Below are 16,409 nucleotides of genomic sequence, written 5' to 3'. Positions count from 1 at the left end.
AGGGTCAGAGGACAAAACTTACAGGCCTTTAACCTGTTACTCATTGAAAGCTTGATTTGTGTTTTCTTCTGAGGCAGCCACGAATTTTAAAGCTGTTTTGGCTAAAAACAGTGACTTCACCTGGGTCTAAAGATGCCCAGTGGGTAACTAAAGCAAGATAAAGTTTGACATTTTTACTCCATTTTTTATCTGTGTACTACCTTAAAAATTTCGGTGCTTAGTTCTGCATATAAGCATGTTAATCTTTTAAAGGTTGTTGGTCTAAAAAGTGATTAGCCTTAAACTTATATAACCCACTTCATTCCCTTTTGAGACTGGGTCATTAAGAGATTAACAGGGCCCTTCAACTACCAGTGGGTATGTATAAAGTCCCCAGTCGTTGCCCTGAATCTACATGTCAGGTAAGAGGGCCGAAGACCAAGACCAGACCAGGACACAACAAGCCTTTATTAGGGGAATAGATCTGCTGGGCTGTCTCTGAACAAAGGAGAGACAAAAGCAATATGGCTGGGGCAGGGAGAGTCTTTTATAGAGACTGGGGTGAGGTTTGTAGGGGCAGAGGTGGGGTTGAGTGAGGTGGTGACTAGGGAATGGAGGAGCCCGTGATGTCACTAGGTCGTAGGAGGTGAGCAAGTATTAGGTTACTTTCTAGGTGGGAACAGGGGCATACTGGGAAGAAGGGTTTATTCTTTGGTGGGACCAACCATCTTGGCATGATGTCACACAGGGGAAGGGGCAAGGCTACTATACATAATAGATGCTGAGGTGGTGGGAGACCTATCACTACAGTCACCCAAAATTCCAGCAGAGTCTCCACAAAACTGAGACTGCCCCAAACAGAAGCAATCATCTCATAGAAATGGAATTGCCCCCTTCAAGTGATAAAGACTTCTCCACAGCCACCTTGCAAAATCAAAACTGAGATAATGACCAACCAGACCCTAGCCAACCCTGGGAATTCTATGGACACTTCCTTCTTTTCTGTTCTCTTTTCACTACTCTTTCTTCTTTCTTTCTTCCTTTTCTTTCTTTTTCTTTTTTTCTTTCTTTCTTTCCTTCCTTCCTTCCTTCTCTCTCTTTTCCTTCCTTCCTTCTTTCCTTTCCTTTCTTTCATTGTCACTCTCTCTCCCTTTTTGTGGTAGTGGGGATTGAACCCAGGGCTTTGTGGTTGCCACTGAGATACACTTCACAGCTTTTATATCATTTTGAGACAGGAGCTCTTCAAGTTGCCCAGCTTGGCCTTGAACTTGCAATCTTCCTGTCTCAGCCTCCCAACTAGCTGGCCCATTTTCTCTTACTTTCTAAGACTGCCTAATAAATCAGCCTATGCCTCTTATTAATGGATCCTGAGATTCTTTTTTATCATGAGCTGTCAAGGAGTTGCCTGGGGGCTGAGGATGTGGCTCAGTGGTAGAGCACTTGCCACGCATATGTTAATCCCTGTGTTCAATCCCCAGTACCAGGTAGGAGGTGGGAGAAAGACCTGTGCAGGCTGAGGAGAGGATCTCATCAAACTTTGTCTAGTGACAATGTGTCTCTGTTGGAGGATGATCAATCCTTCAGCTGCCTAGAATGGGGACCTGGAGGGCTAAAGAAAGCAAGACAATAGAGACTTGCATAATTTCATAGTATATCAGGGGTGGGAGCTGGGAGATCAGTGCCTCAGAGTGGGCAAAGACAAAGACACTCAGAGCTAGACTATGTTGTGCACAGATCGCGAGGTCCCCAAATGTCCCGGCCCGAGGGTAACTCAACGGAGACCCTAGAGGGGGAGTGAGAATGACAAAGGACAGGGGACACGAGAGATGGAGACAAGACAGGTTTCTGATCAAGTCTCGTTTATTGCGGAAGCTGCTACAGCATATATACCGTAGGGCTAGAGGGAGGGAGCAAGGGGAGGGTACTGGGGCTACTTCCTTGTTGCCGGGTAGACTTGCAGCAGGCTTAGACATGCCCGTAAAAGGCACTCAAGAGTACTAGCGGGGGGGGGGGGACAAGGCCCCCCACACCCAAAGACCACCAGTGAGCCGATTCTGATGCAAACACAGGAGGGTCGTTTATTCAAGCTCGAGCAGGGACTCTCAACTGTCACTGTGCAGCGGGTCAAGATTGAGAGCCCCAACTCTAAAACACCAGGGGTTTTTATAGAGATTACAGCAAGGCACAGGGTTTTCAAAAAGGTGCGGGGTTTCAAATCACACGCAAATCACACGATTGGCTAGGATTTAGCAAGTTTTGAAAGTTTAAATCTGATTGGCTGTGTCTTGTGCACTGAACTGCAAACGGCTGCTCAAGTCATCGAAAAGAACATCTGGGATACTGGGGTATTGGGGTAACTACTGATTAGCTGTTGCAGGCCATCGAGAAGAGCATCTGGGACATTGAGGCAGCTACTGATTAGCTGTTGCTAGGCTAGTTGCTAGGGGACTGCTGAACATTATCACAGGCAGGTGGCCAAAGTACATCTTGTGGTTTTTCTTGGAACTAGAATTTATGTCCAGGCCACCTTACTCTAAGATGGGGCCAAATTTTAAAATGGAGTTACTCAGGTCTCACATTTCCCCCTTACCTCCTCCTTCCACTGCAGTTTTTCTCAGGCGACGTTCACGTTCCCTCGTCTCTCCCGGTGTGGTGGCCAGAAGGATCCGAGCCCAGTTTTGGGTCTGGCGGCTGTCAGTTCTCACCTGTCTTTCCTCTGTGGTTTCCCTGTTGTTATACACTCTCTCTGCCACTGCCACCAAGTTCTGAATACTCTTTTCTCCTAATCTGTCTACTTTCTGTAACTTTCTCTTGATATCTAGTGCCGCCTGGTTGACAAAATGTATTATGACAGCTGCCTTTGTCTCATTTGCTTCTGGGTCCATAGGAGTATACCTATGGAATGCTTCCTGAATTCTTTCTAGGAAGGCTGCAGGGCTCTCGTTTGGTCCCTGTTGTACATCCCCTATCTTAGCCAAATTGGTGGGCTTTCGAGCAGCCACTTTGAGACCTCCCAACAGAGCCTGGCGATAGACCCAGAGCCTCTCCTTACCTTCTGCTGTGTTGAAGTCCCAATTGGGCCGGGACAAAGGAAAAGAAGTGTTGATAGTGTCAACATTAGTGGTGGGTTGACCATTGTCACCAGGAACCAATTTCCTGGCTTCATTTTGGATTCTCTCTCCCTCCTCTGTGGTAAACAGGATCTGGAGGAGCTGCTGACAGTCATCCCAAGTGGGCTGATGAGTAAACAAAACAGTTTCTAATAGGTTAATCAAATCCCTAGGGTTATCAGAGAATTTGGCATGTTGAGTAAGCCAGTTGTAAAGGTCACTGGTGGCAAAGGGCCAGTAATGATGAGGCTGGTTACTATGCTCATCAGGGGGCCCTATCACTCTCAGCGGGAAAACAGTAGAGTCTGCCGGCCCTGCCAGCAAGATGGCACGCTGGTGGCGAGTGTTCTGGGCGGGGCCATCCCCGCTGCCGGCACCCAGAGCTGGGCTTCCCTCCCCAATTCCGGCTGGGGCCGGGTCTTCTCTTTCTGCCTGTTGTCGTGAGGGAGAAGGGAGAGAGTAAGGGGGGGGGATGAGATCTTCGGTCTCTCCTTGGAGGGCTGGGTAAAGCGGTGTGGTCAGCTTGGTTTCGGTCCGCCTTTTTCCATCACGCTCTCTGGGAGTCTTTTCACAAGGTGTCAGGATTACCTCCAGCTGCTCTTTCTGTGGAGGCAAAAAGGGCTTGACCCATGGGGGTGGGTCACAGATTAGACTCTCCCAAGTGACAATGTAGGGAACCTGATCAGGATGTCCAGTGTAGGGACGGAAAACAGCTCCATGGACCCTGCGTATGATCTGTAAACCAAAAGTTCCCTCAGGGGGGCCATCCCTTCTCAAAGGAAGGCCACTCTGAACTACACAGAATGACACGTCTGGACTTTTTAATTTCTAATTTTAGACTATGAGTGCGCTCTCTAACCTCTCTAAAATGGTCCGTCATGAGGGACAGGGGTGGTCGCAGTCTGTCCCATTGTCTCAGTCCAAGTCTCCACAATAAACAGACAGACAAACAACAGAAAAACAAAAAGCAAGACAAAACCGTCCTCCACCCAATTGGAGGCAATACCGAAAATGGGATGATGGCCTCACGCCGTACCGTGGGAATGACCCGCACTGTCCCCCTAGGAGTCTCACAGACTGGTACTCATGGGGCACTTCTGTCCCCTCCAGACTCATGGGGTACTTCTGTCCCCTCCAGACTCATGGGGCACTTCCGTCCTCTCCAGACTCATGGGGCACTTCTGTCCCCTCCAGAAGGATCCAAAATGTCTTCCAGAAATCCCGGGTCGGTGGCCCTTGCAGCGCATCTGCCTAGACCATCTGCCGACCTACTCAGAATTGGGCCCCCCAAATTGCAGACAAAGAGACACCAGACACTCACCGGCCGGTGTTGACCCTCTGGTACGGGGATCCTGGGGTCTTGGGGATCCTGGATGAGCCCCCAAATGTGGTAAGGGGGGAATGTGAGACCTGAGTAACTCCATTTTAAAATTTGGCCCCATCTTAGAGTAAGGTGGCCTGGACATAAATTCTAGTTCCAAGAAAAACCACAAGATGTACTTTGGCCACCTGCCTGTGATAATGTTCAGCAGTCCCCTAGCAACTAGCCTAGCAACAGCTAATCAGTAGCTGCCTCAATGTCCCAGATGCTCTTCTCGATGGCCTGCAACAGCTAATCAGTAGTTACCCCAATACCCCAGTATCCCAGATGTTCTTTTCGATGACTTGAGCAGCCGTTTGCAGTTCAGTGCACAAGGCACAGCCAATCAGATTTAAACTTTCAAAACTTGCTAAATCCTAGCCAATCGTGTGATTTGCGTGTGATTTGAAACCCCGCACCTTTTTGAAAACCCTGTGCCTTGCTGTAACCTCTATAAAAACCCCTGGTGTTTTAGAGTTGGGGCTCTCAATCTTGACCCGCTGCACAGTGACAGTTGAGAGTCCCTGCTCGAGCTTGAATAAACGACCCTCCTGTGTTTGCATCGGAATCGGCTCATTGGTGGTCTTTGGGGACCTCGCGATCTGGGCACAACAACTAGCCATTATTTATTGGGTGCACACAATAATGGGAGGGAGCATCAGGTTACTTAGAGGGCAGTGGTAATCCTATGTTGCTGAGAATCTCAGGTTGATGAGGATCTTAGGATCTTATGTTGATGAGGGCGGTAAGGAGAGCATTCTTACAATAGTAGGTAGGAAGAGATAGCAGGCTCCTTCCCCCAGGTGAAACCTTTCTCTCTTTTTTTAAAATCACTACTTGGTTCTTATAGAACCAGGATATCTTTAGCTGATGTCCTCTTGCCCTTGAGTGTGTTACAGGACCATTGAGGCCTCAGCTGTGACAGTTATGATTTGTGTGGACAAGATGACATTGGACCTTAGATAGTTCTAATAATTCAATTATGAAATGATTTTCCCCCAAAGTTATGTAGAATGGCTCAATTTATATCTTCTTTGATTTCTTTCATCAGTGTTACATAGTCATAAGCATACAAGTTCTGCTCATGTTTTGCTATACTTACAACCTATAGATGTTACTTTAGCACTTTCTGGAGTGGATGTATTTTTGCTTCACTAATATTGAACTTATGGGAAAGTATTCTATAACTCTTGCCTGAACAAAGAATATCAAATACATGTATTTTCTCTGTAAGGCATACCACAGCCTTTTTGTGCTTTTGAACACTAGATAGCACTTCAGCACTGCACATGGGGACCATTTTAAACAGTAAAAATTGAAAAAAAAAAAAAAGACACAAAAATGCAAAAGATGTGGTAAAAAAACAGAAAAAGGATTCCACAGTCTGAAAGTTGAAACAAGAAGGCTGAGTTTTGCCTGTTTAACCTCAGCTAGGAATGCTTTTTCCAAGAGAGTAAAGATCTGTTTTCTGACAGCAGAGTGGTTAAGGGGGCTGCAGCTCTTGTGCCCGGAAGTCAGTATGGATCACAGAGTTGGTTTTCTTTTTTCCCAACTACATCCACTTCCTACCCTTCTTTGGCTTACCCCACTGACCTCTAAGAACTGCATCATGTGGCCTCCTTGCTTCTGGTCTTCTGGTTGGATTAGACCAATGTGTGTGGGGATGGGGCTCTGTAAGTTTTTCCTAAAGGTGTAAGACTGAGGGCCTTGCCAAACGCTCTGAGGAGCTGACTGCAGTGAAGAACACCCAGGAAGGAACACACCAGACAAGTTGGAAAGTAAAACAGACCTTTATTAGTCTGGCCAGATGGCACTCCCAAAGCAAAGTAGCTTAGAGAGGCAATTGGCTCAGAGTCCGAGGCTGTTCTTATAGGGGGTTGAGGGGGAAGTTAACATATAGATTTACGAGAAAAGGGACAAAGGTTAGTGGTCAACTGTCACGTACTGATGGTCAGCAGACATTTGCAGATTGTTCTATAGACTGTGGTGTCCGGAACATCAGTTCCGGGCAAACAAGGAGTTGAGTAGTTTACTTTGGGACTTTAGGTCTGTTACAGATTTTATCTAGTGTCCCAATTTCGCCCACAGTGAAATCCTTTGTGGGTCTGTTAAATATGCAATTAAAACTCCTTAATGGCATGATTGCTTATTTCTCATTTTCACAACAGTACCCAGTTATCAACTATGCCTGGTGTTCTTCATGTCAGAAATCCTGTTTTATCTTTCTTCAGAATATAACCCTCTGGACTTCTATCAGGGCCAGGAAGGGCAGTTGCCCAGCATCTTGGGGTGGAGGGTGAGGAGTACAGTGGGGAGAGAGGACCTAGGCAGCCAAGTTTGTCTGTGCTTTCATCCAATTTCCTTATTTAGCACCCACCCCAAGCTCCAACCATGCCTTGCTGTCAGACTAAAGGCTCCTGGCACTGAGTTCCTGAGCCGTTGGAGGACTCTGCTGTATAATGCAGGCTCTTTCCCTCACTGCCATTCTAGGGTTTCAGTGTGTTCAGCCAGTTAGAATCTTTCAGCTGTCTTCTAAAACATTCCTGATGTTTCAGCACATATCTGACCCCACTTGCCAGGGTTGGTTTTATGCCCTTGTATATAGGATAAAACAAAATACAACAATTAAAAATAGTAACATGGCTCGGGATTTAGCTCAGTGGTTCTGCTGCCTGCCAAGGCAAGCACAAGGTGCCGAGTTCGATCCCAGGTACCAAAAAAAAAAAAAAAAAAAAAAAAAGTAACAGTTAACTTCACTGTACTTTTGTGTGTGTGTTTGTTTTTTTAAAGAATGATTAGATGCATGGATTTAATATAATATACCTTGACCTGGAAGTCTCTATTAAGATTTTTTCAACCTTGGTTTTTGAGGAGCATACTTGGAGTGTAGAACTATATTCTCTGTCACCAAATAAAGCCAGGTCCACTAGCCTTAACAATCAGAAGTTAAGAGTAGGACTGACTTCCTCTGAGGAGAGTTGAGGGGCACGGCTCACACAATGGCCGAAGAGAAGGGTGGGCCATCCTCCCTTGGCCGTGGGCCAAGTGAACACCTCTAGTCAACGCAATTCTACACCCCTGCAACCCAAGGGAAATATGCAATTAAATTCCAAGTTCCTATACTGTAGAGTTGCATCTTCCAGTTTGTTCTCTGGTATCCCAGTTCAGTGATACATTCTATGAAAAAAGGATCAAATTAGTTTAAGAAATGTGTATAATGATTCCCCCCACCTAGACATTCCCAATTACATTACACTCTACTTTTTTTGTGTGGTGATGGGGATGGAGGCCAGGGCTTCATGCATGCTAGGTAAGGTCCCTACTACTGAGCTACACCCGCAGCCCTGTACTACAAATTAAAAGCTATGGAGAATGCAGGGGTTAAGTCATGTGACTTTGTTACCTCCAGTTTTCTTCAATATTATTTCACTATGTACTTTTTTTTTTTTTGGTACGGGGGATCAAACTCAGGTCCTTCCACTTGCGAGGCAGGCAGCAGAAACACTGAGCTAAATCCCCAGCCCTCACTATGTACATTTCTGCCTCCCATAATACCTAACTAGTTGTAATATAGATGCAGCTTGAAAAAAGTTTTTAAAATTTTAGCCCCTTCTGGGGATTTAGCTCAGTGGTTTTGCCACCTGCTGTGCAAGCTCAAGGACCCGAGTTTGATCCCCAGTACAACAACAACAAAAAATTTAGCCCAGTATAGTTTTAAGGAAGGTGTAGCCAAATGATATGTTGGTCATGAAAAAAAGAAACTAAAATGAGATTTATACAAGATGACTATGTTTAAAATGTACCTTTTCGTACATTAAACCCACTGTCTTGCATATGAGGGTTAGCTAAACTCTTGAACACTTTTAAAAATGACGATTCCGGGGTCTAGAAATAACTACTATCAAGCCTTTCTTTCTTGCCACAATTAGAAATTACCAGTAACTAACTAAAGCCATTATTAGCTCTTCACAATAAAATAATTTTAACTGCTTAAAAGAAATAGTTATGTTTTCTCCATCAGAAGGTTAAAGGGAGGGAAACATTTCTAACTTATAATTTGTACCTGCAGACCATTTTGAATTTCATCTCTTCTACCTGCTTTGTCCACCTGCTTACATAAATGATCAAGGTCCACATATTTACTTTATCAAGGTAATAGTTTGAAGAGATGTCCGTCCTGTTAATTGAGGTTTTGAGTTTCATACTTTCTAATTATGTTATTTCATGGTAAATTCTTTTTTTTTTTTTGGTACCAGGGATTGAACTCAGGACCTTGTGCTTGCAAGGCAGGCGGTGGCACCACCGAGCTAAATCCCTGGCCCTCATGCTAAATTCATGGTGAACACTTTTCAAAAACATTTACATTAAGGGACAGTATTCACTTGTGTGTTTTATTAAGATATTATAGGTTGTAGAGTCATTTGTCAATTCTTGAGCATTTAAGTTTTTGCAAATTTTCATTTTTCTTTTTTTTTTGGTACTGGGGATTGAACTCTGGACCTTCCGCTTGCGAGGCAGGCGGCGGAACCAGAGCTAAATCCCCAGCCTCTGAATTTTCATTTTTTATAAAATGATGTAAAGTTTGTGTTCCAAAAATCTCGGAACAAAATACAGGGAGATACAGAATTCGGATAAAATAATAAAATTTCTTGCGAGCGGGGAAAACCAGAAATGGGTCAAGTTAGTATCCTCACTCTCTTTGCTCAGCATTTCCCTTTTTATATCTTTTTTAGCCATTATCTTATTCCTAGTGGTCTTTGATGTGTAAATACAATTCCAGTTCCTATTTACAAGTCACAGACACAAGATAGGCACATATACATTGTAAATTCACCCTGGCATTGTAACTTTGTTAGGTTATTGGTTAGAGTCAGATAAGGAGTTAAGGGAAAAGCAAATCTTAAAAGAGCACATTACTTATTTTGCTTCTACAACTACCTTAATATTCAATCTATTAAGTTATCTAAAACTTTTCCCTATTATTTGTTGTACAGATTTTTTCCATAGTTTTTGAAAATTTCTTTAGAGTATTATTTGAAAATGAGAGTAAAGACTAGAATTTTCTGTTTATAATATTTATTGACAAATTGTTAAACTGTTCAAGAAGGCAGAACATCACTTTTTTGGGTTCTTCTGACCAGATCCTAATTTAAATTCTAAACATAATCCTAATTAACAAGGTCATCATGGCTTAATCTAGAGATAGTACCCAGCAAAATGAAGAAAATTGTTATATTTTTTTCTTCTCTTATAAGAGGCTGGGTTTTGTAGAGAAGGAGGAATATCTCAATTATAGAAATAATAGGAATTATGGCCATAGAATTGGTGTTTCCTCCCTGAATGCAATTTGTCTGAGGTCTTTATGGTCTTCTAGAATTGAATTATGAAAACGTTTTTGTGCACCAGATTTTGAGAAAGAGTTCTTATTAAGATCCAGCAGGTTGGTGTGAGGCTTGGTCACTCCAGCTCTGGGAATCCAACCCCAAATAGGACTTGTTTCTTCATCACTTTCTATGTTCATGCTCAGCTGTTCTTTTGGTGTACTTAAAAAATGTTCTAAAGTGCAAGCTTCTATGTCTGGCATATTTTGTAAAAGACTAGGCTCACTAAGGTTACTAGAGTTTTGATATATAGTATATGGATCACGTAGAGTAGACTTAAAGTGTTCATAGTTAATGTAATCATTTGATTTACAGTAATGTATGGGTGGGGGTTTTAATGACAGCTGTCTCCAATACAAATCTTCTGTCTTTTGAGTATCTGTGATTTTTGGAAATGGTTTTATGTCATAAATGTTCCTCAGATCTTTTGTTGAGTTACCAGATGGGAGTGTATAGGTAGACAGCATGCTTTGTTCCTTAATCTTCTCTTCAATATCTTGGTTTCTATGGGTCACACCAGATGGTATGTTATTGCTTAGTGCCAGCATTTCTGTAGACCTGGGTACAAAGCTATGAAAAGTACACAAGACTCTAGGAGTACAGTCTGGACAGGAAGCTGGTCTTTGCTGGACAGTAGCCTCCAGAGGACATCAGTTCTGATTAAGTCGGGCAATTCTCCCTTCCAAGGGTCTGGAAGGCTTAAAGACAGGATGAAATTTTTCTTGCTGTAGTAGTGGGATAAAAAGGATAAAATCAATTAATAGGACATTATAAGGATATTACTACAAATGGCAGGCCAAAAGCCATACTTATTTTCACTGAGTAAAAATAAGATGGGTATGGGAATGCTTATTGCAAGGTTGTTTGATACTTATTTAAAGACACTGAAATTTGTGCCCAAATAAACATATTTTTATCTTTTATTGGCTTTAGATAATATGGAAAAGTCATGTGTTTTTTTGGTGATAAGATCTATATGAGAGCTCTTTGCTTTCTTTGTTTTGGTACCCCGGATCGAACTCAAGTCCTTGCACTTGCGCAGCAGGCTGCAAAACCACTGAGCTAAATCCCCGGCCCAAGAGAGCTCTTTGCTTTCAAACTTACAAATGTATAAAAAGAATTAGTGGAAGGAAATATCTAACCATCACCAATAGAGGGAATTAGAAGTGGTGAGCAGTTATTTAAATCTCAGCCAAAACTTCTTTATTAGGCCACAGCAAAGGTGGTTCTTTTTTTTTTTTTTTTTTTTTGAGGCAGGGTTGCTATTAGTTCAGGCTGGCCTTGAATTTACTAGGTAGTGCTAGCTTGCCTCGAACTCAGGGCAATCCTCCTGCCTCAGCCTCCCAAGTGCTGGGGCTACAAGCATGCACCACTATGCTTGGCTGTAGGTTCTTAAACACTGGCTGTATCAGAATCACCTTCAGAGCTGGGAGAGAGTTAAATTCCTCAGCTTGACTTTCTAAGACTGATTAAGGTCTGCTGTGAGGCTCAGAAATCAGTGTTTTTGTTGTGCCCAAATCGCGAAGTCCCCAAAGACCACCAAGGAGCCGATTCCGATGCAAACACACGAGGGTCATTTATTCAAGCTCGAGCAGGGACTCTCATCCGACACGGACGCAGCGGGTCAAGATTGAGAGTCCCGACTCTAAAACACCAGGGGTTTTTATAGAGGTTACAGCAAGGTGTGGGGGTTCTCAAAAAGCGCGGGGTTTCAAATCACACGCAAATCACATGATTGGCTAGCATTTAGCAAGTTTTGAAAGTTTAAACCTGATTGGCTGTGCCTTGTGCACTGAACTGCAAACGGCTGCTCAAGTCATCGAAAAGAACATCTGGGATACTGGGGTATTGGGGTAACTACTGATTAGCTGTTGCAAGCCATCGAGAAGAGCATCTGGGACATTGGGGCAGCTACTGATTAGCTGTTGCTAGGGAACTGCTGAACATTATCACAGGCCGGTGGCCAAAGTACATCTTGTGGTTTTTCTTGGAACTAGAATTTATGTCCAGGCCACCTTACTCTAAGATGGGGCCAAATTTTAAAATGGAGTCACTCAGGCCTCACATTTTCTTTTTCTTTTTGGTGCTGGGGATTGAATCCAAAGCCTTGTGTATGTGAAGCATGCACTGTACCATTGAGCTATTCCTTCAGTTCAAGAATCTGCATTTTAAGTTTTTTCCTTTTTTTTTGTTTTTGAGACAAGGTTTTGCTATGTAGTTCAGGCTGGCTTTGAACTCACTATGTTGCCCAGGCTGGCCTTAAATGCATGGTGATCCTTGTGCCTCAGCCTCCCAAGTGCTGGGATCACAGGTGTGCACCACCATGCAGTGGCAAGCATCTCAGGTGCTGCTAAGACCAATGACATGATATGCTTTGAGAAGCCCTAGTCTGAGGTTTTATGCCCATGCTTTTTATTTACTTTTTGTGCTGGGAATTGAACTCAGAGTTTCGTGCATGCTAGGCATATACTCTACCACTGAGATACTCTTCCAGCCCTTATCCATGTTTATTTTGAGATGAGTTACAAATACTATGCCTGTGCTTCTTTTTGAATTTACTGTTTTATTTATTGATTGGTTGATAAACTGATTGAGATAGGGTCTTGCTATGCAGTTCAGGCTGGTTTCGAACTCACTATGTAGCCCAGGCTGGCCTCAAACTGATGGCAATCCTCCTGCTTCAGCCTTCTGAGTGCTGGGATTATAGGCATGCACCACCATGCCTAACTTGAAATGTTTTCTAACTATTATGAACTCAATCATTTCTGGAAACTGCAAAATTACATTCAAAGTGTTACTAATATATATCTGGGCCAGGAAGAAGAGGGTGGGGCTGACTGGGAACGGCATGAAGGGACTTTCTGGAACGATGACAACATTGTATACTATGATATTTGGGTTACAAAGGTATATGTATTTGTCAAAATTCAGTGAATGTACATTTAAGATTTGTGCAATTTCAATGAATGTGTATTTCACCTTAAAAGAAAAAGAACTGCAAAAAATATTGAACTGTGGTTAATGATATGGATGTCAAATCCATATATTTAGTGAGTTATGCTACTGTTTGCAATTTACTGTAAAATGCATAAAAATAAGATATTGATGGATGGTTAGAGGGATGGAGAGATGTATAAATTATATGCTAGAACAAGTATGATAATGTATTAATGGTAGAGTCTAGGTGGTGAGCATATATGTGTTAACTCTAAATTTATTAAACTCTTCTGTTTGAAAACTTATAATAATATGTTGAAGAAAAAAGTAAAACAGGGCCGGGGATTTAGCTCAGTGGTTTCGCCGCCTGCTGTGCAAGCGCAAGGACCTGAGTTTGATCCCCAGTACCAAAACAACAAAACAACAACAAACAAACAAAAAGTAAAACAAAATGTATGTTGCTGATGGAGTTAATAGGAGAGATAATACAAATGAATGTGGTGAGAAAACAATAACTAACTTGGACTTTAAAAAGAATAAATTTAGGATCATCCTTTTGGAATCTAACCTGTTTATAGTGGGGGGGGGGATTTCTATACTGAGTCACTAATACAATGTTATAACTCCCAGTTAATCAAGTTTGAGTAAATATACTGTAAAAAAAGAGAAAAACTCAAGCTCTCTGACATACTTTGTTAAATTTGCCCTTAAAAAAATAGATCATATCATTTAACAGTTTTCAGTCAGAATATCGTATCATTTAATAGTAGCAAGGAGTAATTTTTACTACCTTTATTTTATTATATACAAAAAATTTTATACCTATTTTTGTCACCATTAAAATAGTTTCTCCCAGAGTCTGTGGTTTGTTTTAGTCATAAACCAGCAAGATTCACTGAAACTTTTAAACTTTCAACTACTTTTAGGTATATTTTATCTTGTTATTAATAAATGTGTCAATTTGCTTGCATAATGATTTTGTGTTTATCACACTTGACAAACATCCTTTGTATAACTGTATAAGCATCTCTTTGTAAAAATGATACAGCTGCTTGCTGAGGGGCTAGACTCTACAGGGTCAGGTGGAAATCTGGACAGCTGTTGAGCACACCTGACAGTGTTAGAGTGTATAACCCCTACCAACAGAGAATGCCCATTGGAAATGAAAATTCAAAACACCACTTCAATGAATGATACTGCACAGTTCATGGGCTCATTTCTGGCATTACGATTTTATATGACACCACAGGAGATGCTGAAGCTAATGTAAAATCAATGTATTCAGCTCAGTCTCAAAAGAGTTCATATTTTTTCTGAAGCAAAACATTTATCAGTACATTTTAGATATACACAGTGCTAACACTCATCACAGGGAATTTGCACCTATACATGATATATCCCGTCCCTTCCCTTTTTCCCATCCCCTCCTCACCTCAACTCCTTCTCCCCTTATATACAAAAGCTCTGTTTCCATTCAAAAAGTTCAAATTAAAATAAATTTATAGTTGTCTTTTATGTGTTTTTTCATAATTTATATCTTTTGAAAATATTAACTTGCTTTCAAAATTTATAGTTGTAGAGGATAAAATTTAGGTCTCACATAAAACAACATATACGCATACTATTAGGTCATTTCATTTAATTTTCATAATTAAGCTAACAGCTTATACCTTCTGTTATGAAAGGGACTGATCATTTTTTTCAGGCCATTTCACATAATTAAGAAGTCTCTATTGATATAGGCATAGAATTTATTGGCTTTTGATTGTAATTCAGCCAACTCATATGGTGAATATTGGGAAGAAGTCTTTGTCTTTTCAAAAGCAATAGTAATGTACATGATATACAAATATGCAAAGATCCAGAATTTATTAAGAATCTCATTAAATTATTAGTTAAGCTCTATTCTTTTGTAAACCAATTTCTTTGTAAGTTATTTTTAGCAACAGTAGCACAATAGAAAGTCTGTTTAAAAAACTGCACTGTGAAGAAACTGTTTTTTTAGAGAATGTTTGGGTTTTTTTGGTACCGGGGATCAAACTCGGGACCTTGCGCTTGCAAGGCAGGCGGTGAACCACTGAGCTAAATCCCTGGCTGAAACTGTTGTTTTAAACAGTGAAGATGAGTATTTAGTTCAGAATTAGACTCTAAAATGAATTAGATTTCCTCTTTGCTAGATTGGCCTTCAATACCCATGATATAAATAAAAAGTGGGCAAAGCAAGAAGGAGCTCAACACTTGAGTACTCTCCCCATAGATAATTGAGAGTTGACTGGAATTACTCACAGGCAGTGGGTCAAATTCTCTCTGTTGTGTTAAGTCTGCTACTTCCTTTTCATGGTAATCATCCAGTTCAAGGGGGTTCATGGGTCCCAGACCTTAATGGAAAAGTCTTATTATTTTGGTAGGGTAAATGAAGATTAATTAAATTATCTTTTATAGGAAAGCTTTGTAATAGGACTAATAAAATGAAAATGAACTCTACCTCCTAGCTACCCATTTAAGGCAAATTTACCATCCCCCTTATTTGAATTAGTACTTAGACTGAGACACAGGGAAAATATTAGATGATGAAAGCTTGTGACACCATTTGTCCTTTGTTACATCGATTTTGTTTCCACTGTTACTTGTATTAATGTGAACACATACCTGTAAAATCATGATTGTATGAAGTGATCCAATATGTCCTTTCAAGATTTCTTTGTATGTTGGCTTCTTTTGCAGAGTTAAGAGCATCCCATGAGTTTAAAGAAGTGTTAGGAGCAAAGGTTTTAGGTGGCTTTGGGTAGAACACTGGCTTATTTTTCTCAGCACATTTAGGAAACTAGAATATAAACATAAATATTATTTCTATTAATGTCATCTAATAGAGTAGGGGGCAATTCACTGTCTCAGCAGGAAGGGTGCAAAGGAAAGTACAGGCTGAAGTCAGACTTTCTCCCTTCATTAATTACTAATATTAAAGCTGAGCACAGTGGCTGTTAACTGGAGCCATATTTAGAATTACTTACAATATTTTATCAAAGAAATGGTAAGGTCTTTTCTAAAAGGCTCTGATAATTTATATTGGATAAATGTCCCTGGATGCTCTGCTTTAGGTAAAAATTTTATTAGAGATACAGTTGGTGCTGAGGTGCTCTTAGCGTCCTTTATCCAAAACTATGTGCCTTCTGTTTTTCCTTCCCTGCCTGAAATGAAACCATATGATGTCTTTTACAACTTTCAGGTGCAGGTTATTAAGTCACTCAAATTCAATTTTCATTCTTCAGACATAATTATGGAGTTTTATTTTGTGATTTTCAAAAGAGGTATGTGTGTAAACAATGAATGAATGAGTTTCATTGCATTGTCTAGTTACTTAGAAATCCACCTTTTCTTTGATTAGTGATACTCAGTATATATTTACTGAGCACCTGTATATGGAGGGCAGGGCAGAAAACAAGGGTAGGTCAGAAATGAATCCTGTCGTTCAGGAACATATTGGCTAGTAACTAGAGGAGAAATGAAGTGAATCCAAATGACTATAAATAACTCTGCTGTAAAAAAGGTTAAGAAGAAGTTACTTGGAAGTTCATAAGAGGGAGAGATTGATTTCAGCTGAATTGGGAAATGGGGAGGGAGGGAGGAGTTAATAACACAGGA

The 16,409-nt window shown here is 41.3% G+C and overlaps 1 protein-coding gene and 1 long non-coding RNA gene across 3 annotated transcripts in view; one reads left to right on the top strand and one right to left on the bottom strand.

The window, feature by feature from the left end:
• LOC147829225 (uncharacterized) overlaps positions 1 to 16,409 on the top strand; it is a 56,487-nt gene that overhangs the window by 5,522 nt on the left and 34,556 nt on the right. The gene's annotated exons all lie outside the window — the stretch shown is intronic.
• The window catches only part of Spmip4 (sperm microtubule inner protein 4), a 20,218-nt gene continuing 5,630 nt past the window's right edge, over positions 1,822 to 16,409 (bottom strand). The window contains 4 exon segments of the mRNA XM_087206552.1: positions 1,822 to 9,802; positions 9,804 to 10,555; positions 15,054 to 15,145; positions 15,417 to 15,591. Of these exon segments, the coding sequence (XP_087062678.1) occupies positions 9,736 to 9,802; positions 9,804 to 10,555; positions 15,054 to 15,145; positions 15,417 to 15,591 (1,086 nt within the window). The 3' untranslated portion in view covers positions 1,822 to 9,735.

Source organism: Heterocephalus glaber, unplaced genomic scaffold, assembly GCF_053883595.1.
Source record: "Heterocephalus glaber isolate CG9 unplaced genomic scaffold, H.glaber_assembly_v1.0 deba00000676, whole genome shotgun sequence".
NCBI lineage: Eukaryota > Metazoa > Chordata > Mammalia > Rodentia > Bathyergidae > Heterocephalus > Heterocephalus glaber.
Note: the sequence above shows the minus strand (reverse complement) of the source record. Positions and strands in the feature narration are given on the sequence as shown.